At 32.5% G+C, this 12,500-nt stretch overlaps 1 protein-coding gene across 1 annotated transcript in view; it reads right to left on the bottom strand.

Moving 5' to 3' along the window:
* LOC137628380 (netrin-1-like) overlaps window positions 1–12,500 on the bottom strand; it is a 110,496-nt gene that overhangs the window by 42,616 nt on the left and 55,380 nt on the right. The window contains exons 2-3 of the mRNA XM_068359533.1: window positions 4,223–4,372; window positions 2,558–2,599 (exon numbers count right to left, since the gene is read on the bottom strand). Coding sequence (XP_068215634.1) covers window positions 2,558–2,599; window positions 4,223–4,372 — 192 coding nt within the window. The remainder of the gene's footprint in view (window positions 1–2,557; window positions 2,600–4,222; window positions 4,373–12,500) is intronic.

Raw genomic sequence — 12,500 nt, 5'->3', positions numbered from 1 at the left:
ATAAGATACTTGCTAGCTCGCCATACATTAAAATAATTGAAATTCTGCTGATTTATAACACTTGCGTGACTGCTAAAAGCATATTTATTTTTCAAATGATATATTCTTGACCAATAATGTAGTTGATGAACGTAAAATAATGTTCTTCAAGTTAAATACTCTTCCTCACATTCTCAATGTTTCGGCTCTTTCAATCTTAAACATAACAAATTAAGTGTTTTGCAAAATATAAAATATATAAAAGCGAACAAAAAAAAAATACAAAACTTGCAAAGTCTGTGTGCATTTTTTTTTTTTTAATGCATATAACTATTGGCGTTCAATATTCAACTTTTAAATAAATCATCTTCAGAGAAATATCTACTACCTTTACCAGTATTCAAATGATAATGATGGCTTCACGGAACCTCAGTAAATATGCATTTTGTTAAAAAGAACATATATTCAATTTTGAAGGGAAATTTTTCTGTTTATTGAGTAAAGAAAGATGGCAATGAATAATCTTAGGAATTTATTTTCAGTGTCCCGAGGATCATCATGGAAAATATATACCAAAACGTACTTGAAGCGATTTGAATCTTAGAAAATCTAGAACGAATTTTCTAACACATATCCATTTTTTATAATTAGAGTATTTAAAACTAATATAAAAACATTACACATTAGAAAATCACATATATAATTAAAGCTTCTGATGATGAACCAAAGGCCTCATATACTTCAACACTTTGAAGGTCCCCATAAGACAAAGTGATTTTAAGACCATAAATGAATACCATATCCGTGAACTTAGCTGTGAATCATAAAAGAAAAATGTATGGCAAGTTTTCTGATGTAATTGAAATGTTCAATCTAAATTCACTTATTTTGCTGCGTGGGCCCAGTAAGTGAAATCAGTATCGCATAAAAACACTACTCCCCTCTCTCTCTCTCTCTCTCTCTCTCTCTCTCTCTCTCTCTCTCTCTCTCTCTCCATTCTTTTTACATCCGATATATTTTCAGTCAATGAAGTGTGTATCTTTGACGCAGACAGAATTTATAGCGCTAAAAGTGATAATATTGCCCTTTTTTTTGTACTTCAATCTGCTTTAAAACTCTCTGATCTTTCCTAAGCTACTATATTAAGAATGCTGATCCGAACACGTTCTCTTTTTCCATGCTTGTTAAATTATCTAAATGGAAAATGAAGCTGTGACGAATCAGAAGAAAGGCGTAGCAACTGAATGATTAATAAGACCTGCAAAAAATGGTAGAATAAAGCACAGCATCTCAAATCCACTGCAGCGGATTTTACATGAAACCCAGCGAACACAAAAGCGTGTAAGAGATTCTTATCCAACTGCAAACTTGGACCAGAACCTTAAGATCACAGATCGGCACCTACTCTGATGCCTCGAGAAATACTAATGGGATCTTTCTTGCAGCAAGAGAGTTTAGGGAAAATATACGGAAAATTAAGGAATCGGCATCTATTCAATTTGCGGCTTGAAAATATGAAAATAATACCTATCTTAACTAAATTTATTCACCAGGGGGAGGATTACTTTAGAAATACTTAAAGCAATACACAGGAGGTAGTATGATCATAGTGAAAATACAAGTAGCACATACTTCAAGAATTTTGAATTAGACAAAACATGAGGAATATGCAAACCAAGGAGTCGAGTAATCTTTCTTTAAAAAAAAAAATTAGTTTACAGATAAGAAAAACTTTAAGGAACTCTCCATCAGTCGATTCCTTAATCATAGGGCAAAAAAAACTATTGCAACAGATGATGTAAATTTTATAATAATAGTAATGAAAACAACGTAATAGCCCGAATGAGGCACAAATCACCCAGAGAACCGAAAGACAATGGTAGACAGCAGTATTCACAGCTTCGAATCTTCGTGACCCCTTAATCAAAAATACTAGATACATGCGACCCTCGTTAACACAAATCATTTGAGTTTTATTTTTTTCTAAGAAGGGAGGAGGGAAAAAGGAGAGATGGCAAAATTCGCTTCAGGCAGTTTTGCAATATCACAATAAGCATTACTCATCTTAAAAATAGAGCAATTTCATTGTTTAGTGACTTAGCTAAACCAGACTCGCCATTCTTTCTCGCAGCCACCCATGATCATCGCTAGCATATTTCCATTTCTGCAATATAGCTAATGTGATGATCGAGGAATTTATATGAGCAATGATTCTTGGAATTTCTGGAGGTAACTTTGTAGTAACCTCTGTCACAAACTCTCATCTGAATAACTTTTTTTTTTTTCTAAATTTATAGAGAAAGTATTCAATTATATCTATACGTAAGTCTAAGTACAACGGTTACATAATTTTTGGTTTACCCAGTTTACTATACTTTACTACGATTATTTATTTAAAGTATACTGTCGAAATAAAATTATGTATCAAGTTCAAAACATTCTTGGATATCCCCTCGCTAAACCTACGAGTCGCGACCCATCAGCTGGGGGCCATTGCATTAGACCAGGTATTATTTTAACCTCTGAAATACGTCTCTTGAATGTATCTAATCTTGAACAAAATCGTGAGTAAACTTACCTCCACTTCCATTAGGTCTAACTGGGACTGGCTCGGGTATTTCTGCAAATAGTAAGGAGAATTTAGTATTTTAAATTACGGCAGGTCAATGTGATTGCTGTTGTTTTGCGCGTAAATATTTATGTCTATATCTATCTACTAATCTATTTATTTACACACAGATTTATATATATTATATATATATATATATTATTTATATATATATATGTATATATATATATTTATATATATATGTATATTATATATATATATATATGTGTGTATATATATATATATATATCGTCCCGTGAGCATTGCACATACACATACACAAACACACACACATATATATATATAAATATATATATATATATATATATATATACAGTATATATATATATATATATATCTGTCTTCAACTTCAACCCAATTCTACACGGGGTCGCTGCTTCATGTTATCCTTTTTAAACATGTCTCAATTTTTTTTTTATAATCTTTGGAAAAGAAATTGCATTAAATCTTCTCAGAAAACATACAGAGTAGAAAGCAGCCATTGAAAAGGCAAAGATTTGAAACCTTCCTCAAAGGGAGGTAGAATTCAAAACATACTCTTAAACCTTTTCTGGAAGTACATATGTATTCACACACACACACACACACACACACACACACATATATATATATATATATATATTGTATACATATACTGCATATGTATTTATATATGAATAAATGAACATTTGTAAATAAAAGATAACACATTATATTTTAGAGAGGTGTTTGCAAAATTAATAATTTAAATTTATAAGAAAATTCCATCAAAGACATTTCTAGTAAAAAATAAAAGTAAATATTCTAAAAAAAAAAAAAAAGGCCTCTTTTCAGCATCATTAATCCTCATTTGTCAATCATTTCACTGACCTGACGCTGTTAAATATTTTCAAACCTATCTCTCAAATCATGATGAGTCATTTACCATATAAACTAAATATACCTTCCATAAATTACAATGGTTTTTTACAGTTGAGGGATTTTTTTTTTTTTTACAATTCCTGTGATTCACCCGTTTCATTTCTATTAAATTCCTCATTTAAACCAGAAAACAAAAACTACAATGTTCTCTTCGTTAAAACTACTATTATTCATCTGCCATTCATTATTGCATTTGCAAAGACTCTCAGCACACTTACACATCACATTTCCTTTCAGGCTTCATTATCTACCATAAACTCTTTACTAATATAATTCTAAGTTCTTTCTGATCTTGACGGATTCACTGCATACTAAAGTTCCTGATACCTTCTATGCATTGATTATCTTATTCCGTAATTATTCGTAATTTAACCGTCTAATTTCACTATTAATTCTCCCATAAGCTTTATGCAATATTTTAATGATTCACATTTATACTTGTTTAAAACAATTTTATATCTGCCATTAATATACATACATACAATATATAATTCAAGTCTTCTCTCATTAGAGTGTTTGTATGATAATAATATGTATGATTACATACGCAAAGACCAGTGAGTACATATGCATTCATTCAGACATGCAGACTACGTATAAAAAATTACATATATGTATAGATAATAAATAGACATACACTAAATTATAAATATACCTTCTAAATGGATGCTAAACTTTTCCATCAAACAAACGTACAGCATGTGCGAAACTTACTTATGCAAGGTGCGATGGGCGAGCGACTTTGCTGATATCCCTTAGCACACCGATTGCACATGATGCCAGTAACACCGTCCTTGCAGGGGCATTGTCCGGTTGTCTGGTTGCAGGTCTTCCCCGAGGCTCCTACCGGATGGCAATCACAAGCTACAAGACAAGAAAATAAAAGTGCATTAAGTTATGGCAATGGTAATGAGGAACTGCTGGTAACTGCAAGGTTCATTTTTATGCCTTTATTAGAGATATTAATAAGGGCTTTTTATATAATAAGTGGTTCATTACGCCTATTTCAGATTATGTCTGGTACCGCTAATAGTTTCGGCTGAAATGAAAAACTGAAGTATTCTGAGCGAAAATGAAGGGTGGGGAGAAAAATTATCGGTTAATAACTTGGCCCAATCTGAGTACTTGAAAGTATAGCCTACATAACAATAACAGACCTGTAAACCTATTATTTATCTCTTTAATTTGACCAAGAAAGGTGTGTGTATCTCCTACAGCAATTTTCAATTATTCTCATAGGGCCATTTTTTCTAAAAAAATATGGCTAAAACCTGGCAAGAGGCGTTCTCCACGCCTACTTCAGAGGCATTATACTACAACGAAAGTCATGACAATTTGGCTACCAGTTTCTCTTCCAGTCAGTTCGGAACCCTGTGTTTAAATGTCATTACTCAATCCCATTGGCCAACAGATGACAACATTAAGACTACCATTAGGAAACAATAACTTCCTTTCATAAATTGTGGTGATTTTGTGGGAGTGGAGTAGTCGAGATGATTGTGGCTTTCAAACCAAACACACTTCAATTATCAGCAAGCATCCCGATATGAGTTACTTGGATTTCTCACCTGGGACACAAAAACACAAAGATAACGATGGCCAATTTATTGACAGCTAGAGGGAAGAATTCTTTAAATCTATATCTAGAAAAAAAGATTAATACGATTACGATGGTTAAGGTTCGAAGTGTATTCCCTATAAAAAAATCTCATTAATACTAAAATAAATTGATTGCAGACAAAAAATAAAACAAAATAAAACAACAGTAGATTCAATAAGATAAAATATTTTTTGCAGCCATGTATAGTAGATGAGGATGATATGCCAAAGGATATATTTTTTTTTTTTCAAAATCACACCCCAATCCGACAGGAAACTGAGGAACAGCCAACGATTTTCCCACTAATTTTCACGCTTTCATTACGATCCAAAACCGCCGTTTTCCTCGCCGTTAAAATGATGGCTCGGTTATAAATCCAGCTTTGTTAACAATGCATCAACAATATTGGTTTTAGAAGACCCGTGTGCAAGGATTGCTTCTAATAGGAAACTGTAAACGACTCGAGAACGTATGGGTTTAATAAGATCGTAGGTGGAGGTATAAAATAAGGATAATAATTTTCTTCATTATTATTATTATTATTATTATTATTATTATTGTTATTATTATTATCATTATTATTATTATTAGTAGTAGTAGTAGTAGTAGTAGTAGTAGTAGTAGTAGTAGTAGTAGTAGTAGTAGTATGTAAAAAGGGAACAAGCTTAATATACCATTACCGGGTAAAGTTTCCGTAGAACAGTTCTTGTAATTATGCGAGAAATGTTATATTAACAAACACTGACATACCTATTAACAAAACAAAGAAATGAGCGATAAACAAATTAAGATGGATGTGTGTGGGGTTTCATCACTATTATCACAGTTGTTACTAGCATCATCATTCATCATTAATTCCATCAATAACAATTAGATCCACAATACCAAAGAGTCACATTTCTAGACTTTCACATCTCGTCCGAAGGATTAGTTCTTACATGAAAGGCTCATGTTAGAAATGGTAAATTTATAGAATTTTAACTACAAGAAAGAGACCGAAAGGAATGACTGAAAAGAAAGACACACAAATGTGACTGAAGGAATGCTACGAAGAATTTTCAGAATCGTCAACAGTGTAACCATGCATTGGCTCACAGTAAGTGAAGCAGGGCTTCAAAGTAATAAGGCAACCTTTTTTGAACCTACTGTAGCCACCGTAAAATAGTACTTATAGGTAGACCAGTCCAGAGTTATGAGGAAAAAAGGGATGAAGGAATTCAGGTACTAGGCAATGTGACACCACGATCCCTCAACAGAATGTGAATAATGAATCTCCGTACGTGAGGATCGCATAGTGTGTTCTCAAGACAGACTCCGAGAGCGATAATGGAAGTTCCTTGTTGAAACAAGGCTTGCAGAAGATAATCGAACAGTTATGGTCTAATAAAAAAAATAACCCTGCTGACAAATGAGCGATCTCGTCTAAAATATAGAGATCCAGGGAACCAAATGGCATCCACATAAGGGAATAATAAACTAAATGGTTTCACATACAATATCCCTTTTTGTTTTAATACTGGCCATTTACAACTTAGTATATTGCCATCGGCATTCAAGTATAACGTGATGAATTTTATTCCTTAAATTATACAATTACAAGTGAAATATACATTTACGTTCAACAAATAAACATAATACAAAGATAAAACAAGAACATAAGAGAGAGAGAGAGAGAGAGAGAGAGAGAGAGAGAGAGAGAGAGCTATGTGGTCCACTGAATCTTGATTCGACAATCACTGAATACCCGTTCAACATCAATCAGTGACAAAAAGGAAGGGTGGACACATTTGTTCACAAGGCGGTGTGGTGCATAAAAAGTGTCTCGCTGTCACCTTCCAGAGCTACCCCTTGCCTCCTAGTTGTCTCGCCCACAGCCCCTCAAAAAAAAAAAAAAAAAAAAAACACATGCAACATCATATGTTGAAATCTTCTGTTTATGATTTTAATAATTGCCGGATATATCAATGGAATAAAAATGTCAATGGTAAATCTAGATTAATATTAATTTTTAATACCAGGCGTAAGCAGAGTAATCACAAACCATTGTTAAAACTTAAAGGAAAAATTTAACTTAAGCAATCTACCTGGAAATAGTCAATATGAAAACGGGAAAATATCCCTTATGCCACAAGAATCTAAAAAAAAAATAAATACAATAGAAAATCATTTTGAAATATCTTCAACAACCCTTTACAGCCGAAATTACGAGAATTAGCAGCTCTTTTACATTCATTATGAATATGTAAGAACAGCCCTCGCCTCTCCCTTCATCCATTTCAATCATGATTCTTTGAATCGTGGCCATCTCTTATCGCAATCTATCAATGTCGTCGTAAACAATTACAAAGGCGCCTCCACGACACTTTTCTTCCACTCTATTTGGCGAGGCATTCGTTAGTAGAATCATCTTTAATTGTTTGATTTTTTGTTTATTAATGTTGCATATGACGTCAATGTTCAAGGCAATTCGCTGAAAGACGGAATTTTTATGAGACTGACATTCTCCACTCATAAATTTATTAATAATCAGGACAATGTTTTCATGTAATGGAACATGATAATATTCAATTTATTTGACAGTTTAAAACATATATATATATATATATATATAACATATACACACATACACACACACATATATACTGTATATATATATATATATATATATATCGGTTTATCTCTATTAACAAAATGCACCTCTATTTTTCTCGGATAGGGTGGCGTGAAAAAGGTAATCTTCAGGTTTTTCAATGACTTACATATAAATTAACCCACACACAAATATGTATATATATATACATACATACATATACTGTGTATATATATTATATTATATATATATATATACAGTATGTTTATTTCTCCAATGAAGACGATTGGTTTAAGGCAAATACACCAAACCGCGGAGCGCAGGAGCTTGTTAAAGGCGCTTTGAGGACAAAGGACTCAGAAAATGGGGGGGCCGTATAACACATGGCCCTATTATTCCTGTATGTATGGTGACAAAGGTTTCCCAGGTCGACCATTGTCAGGTGAAGAGAGCGCTGAAACGGCCAATGAGAGAGAGAGAGAGAGAGAGAGAGAGAGAGAGAGAGGGGGGGAAGTTTCTCTATTCAACAATGATTTTCATTCTTGTTTCCAAAAACTATGATGAAATGCATTACAAAGAATTGATGGAAATACCATATCAATATAACATGAATATGCAACATGTACAATTAAACAGTTTTTTTTTTTTCTTTTAACGATCCCTTGTAAATGTAATCATACAATAAAACAGCTTTCAGGGATCTCTTAAAAGAAGTTTTGTTCAACTTAAGATCTCTCATATACAAATAATTTCTAAAAGGGTTATGTATATATCTCAGCATTATACTGTAAGTCATTTATATTATAGGCGAACAGACCACTAATATCAATAACACTAGCAATAATAATAATAATAATAATAATAATAATAATAATAATAATAATAATAATAATAATATTAATAATAATAATAATGTCAATCAATCTCTATCTTTGGGAGTTATCAAACCGGACTCAGACATCCAATAAGGATACTTCATAGGCGCATATAAAGAAAAAATTCAAAAATTTTCGAGAAAAATCGATAGACAAAGTAACTGTGATTGATATCAGCTCACTAAGTGTCACTATACATCTGACCATCGACAGCAGAAATATATCATATGCCAAAACACAAAGGGTATTGAAAAGTGAAATTCCACAGAACGCTAACTGAACTCACATCAAAGATTGCATAAAAAATATATACTTCTAATTAGTGTAGCGTCAAACACTACGAATGAAATTAATTTTGTCTTAACCACATTCTCATCACCATCATAGTTTGAATTAATTATCGAACGACTGGATTGTTTTTTGTATACGTTGAGGGTTAATGAATGGTTTTATCAAAACTTTAAATGACTTAGCATTTATAACATGAATTAGTGAGAAATCTAATTATTAACTGAGCTAAATAATATGATAATTGTAAAGCTACGACCAGCATAATATCAAGATCTAGACTTTAGTACTGGGATGTGCTTTTTGGGTTCATTTATTGCTTTACATGTAAAACGTCCTACAGCAGGGGGAAATCTATTCTATCAAGCAATTAACTAGGAACGTAACTTAATAACTACTTCTAATAGTGAATCACGCAAAGAGTATTAAATCCTGCAAGCGAAAAGCAAGGAGACCTTTCTCTTCTGTGCTTTGGTTGAAACCATATTATTCCCAGAACACAAATTGCCAGCAGCAAGTCGGTGTATAAAGGGCAAGAGGCACACCACAGGGCAAGTTTCCCAAATATTATCCATATTATATTAGGTATTATCTATGATCGCCATTCCATCAAAAATGATATATAATTAACGAAGCAATTGGGTGGGTGGGTCTCAGGGAATCGACCGCATTTAATATTGTAAGATAAAATCAAGGCCATCTCCTCAAGATAAAGATATACAGCCAATAAATACTAACTTTGGAGGTTATCATCTCCACTGGTTGCTTATATAAAGCATGCCGCACACACGCACACATACTCTCTCTCTCTCTCTCTCTCTCTCTCTCTCTCTCTCTCTCTCTCTCTCTCTCGGTTCAATTCCAATATCCCTTATCTGAGTTGGGTTAATAAAACCTTCCCTTGGCCGACGGGAAAAAAAGGTCTTATAACATTTCTCTTCTCAATAAGACGAGATAAAACCTAAAAGGAATTTAGATGTGACGGACTACTGACAAACCGAAGTCAACAGTATTGACCTAAAGCAAATGATTACAACTATATTAAAATAGGGTTAGGTACTGTAAATCATAATAGCAAACAAAAACTTATTTTTGCTGATTTGTTATAAATTCAGTGCAGTAAAAATTTAAGAGTGCGGCTATAAAAAATGGAGGATATTCCCACAATTTCTCTAAAAAAGCCATTTCCCAAAATATTACAAAATTATAGTATATTGTAAATAAAAACACATTCATATCTAAATTTCTAAATAAAAATAATTACAATACCATAAAATGCATAGCACTGATAAAAATACTCCAAAATAAAAGTTAGATATGAGAAAGTGCTTATTATCAGAGAGAGAGAGAGAGAGAGAGAGAGAGAGAGAGAGAGAGAGAGAGAGAGAGAGAGAGACGAACAATGAAAAATTAATTTAGCAGAAATTATCAAATGTTTTATGCGGTCATGAAAATTTTATGAGAGAACTAAACGATACAAGATTAAAGGAGATGAAGATAAATTTCAATGCTTATATGTACTGAGAAACAGAATTTCTTATATATATATATATATATATATATATATATATATATATATATATAGAGAGAGAGAGAGAGAGAGAGAGAGAGAGAGAGAGAGAGAGAGAGAGAGAGAGAGAGAGAGAGAGATATGAAGTATGAGAGATTAATCTAAACAAGAATAATAAGAATCTTAATAGTCACTTTGTCGGAAGTTGGATATATCTCAGACGATTGCCTTTCTAAATGCAAATTGGCTCACGATACACGCGGACGAGCGGGCATCGACACACACACACACACACACACAAACACACACACACACAAACACACACACACACGTGTACGCGCAATTCCTCCCGGAAGGCACAGTCGTATAACGCCTTCACTTTATCGTCACACGCTAATTTGTTTCTGTTTCTGCATTCTCCGCTTGTCGAACACCACCCTTTACAAGGCTATCATCATCATCAAGGCTGGTCTGCCTAGTAAATTCAAGTTTTAGAAGGTATTCAATTAACTTTGAAGACTTTTATTTACTCTTGTTGGGTTGTTTCCATCTAATAATATGCATAACGCTTAAGTATATTTGAACTGATCACGTAATGAAGAATAATTTTGAAGCATTACGAAACAAGAATACATAAACGCACAGCCACAGAATGGAAATATCAGCAGACACAAGTGTTAATTTGTTTGGCTAACAATTATTTTATCACCGTAATATGTGTTTGTATTCTGGTAAAGAATTTTCTTTTGAAGTCAATTTACTCCAAAAAAATATCATGTTATTCTTCCCCTAACATTTACTCTCAACATTAAAACTTTTGAACGATAACCTTCAGCTTCATATTTTCGTAAACAAGTCTCGTTGGTAACAAGTATCCTTAAATTTACTGGACAAACTACGTCTAATTTGGCAGCAAATTCCTGCTTTTTTAATCAATTTTCTTTTCGTGTATGTATCAATTCAATAACCCAAATCAGCTTAGATGTTCATGCTATCTTTTTTCATATGTACTTGACTGGTGCTACTGATTCATGCACATTTTACAAAAACTTGCTCTCCCATTTTCTCCATACGTCTAAGCCATCTTTGTTAATTATTAATTATAATTTATCCATCAAATTTTATCTCATACCCGTAAATATCTTACCTCTTCACAACTCATTTATCATAGACAATAAACTCAACCTAATTTATATTTAACAAAGCATATTACACATACATAAAATGATATACAGACACATAGTCGTCTGCACACATGTAAATATATATATATATATATATATATATATATATATATATTTATATATATGTATATATATATATATATATATATATATATATATATATATATATATATATATATACATATAGTGGCAAGGGGAAGAAAGTAGTAAATGGCGGGATGAGGATATAAAAGGTTTAAGGAAAGAAAAAGGATATGAGGTGTAGTTGCATGGCAAAAGATAGGAACAGGTTAAAATACACAAGAGAACGAGGAAAACAGTCAAGAATAAAATAAAAGCAAAAATGGTAAGAGGGGGCAAGGTCAATAAAAACTAAAGGGAGACTTAAAATATGCTTTACAGTGATGTAAATGCAGAGTTTCTGGTTGTTGAACAAATGGACTTCAATATACGAAATACATGTGGGTTCCGATTGATGCGAATGCAGTCATAGGCGAAATGATTGATAATTTAAGAATTTGTAGAGGGTAGAAGACAGAAGAGCTACATAATGCAAGACAGGAAAAGGTTAGTGTGAAGTCTGAATGTATTAACTGAAGTGACCATTGAAGATATAAGAAAGGCGATTAAGATTTTAAAGAAGGAAACGACACTAGGAATTGATATGACTATAAATTACACGCAGTAATGTGATCGTAGAAAATGGTATTCAATGGCTGACCATGGTTTTTAAAGTATGTCAGGAATAGGGAAAAGTCCCAAAAGAAATGGGTGTTGCATAAACAGAGGTAATAAAGACGTTATATATATTGAAAATAAACCCTTTAATTTAAAACAATAATTTAGCTCCATTGTAATAATACATATGAGGTTATAGTCCAGGTCTTTTGAAATTGAAATCTCCTTTTTGATTATTGATAGTTTTTCATTGCATTTCTAGAAACT

The sequence above is a fragment of the Palaemon carinicauda genome, chromosome 2, assembly GCF_036898095.1.
Source record: "Palaemon carinicauda isolate YSFRI2023 chromosome 2, ASM3689809v2, whole genome shotgun sequence".
NCBI lineage: Eukaryota > Metazoa > Arthropoda > Malacostraca > Decapoda > Palaemonidae > Palaemon > Palaemon carinicauda.
The sequence above is the reverse complement of the archived record's forward strand: the minus strand, read 5'-3'. Positions and strand labels throughout refer to the sequence as shown.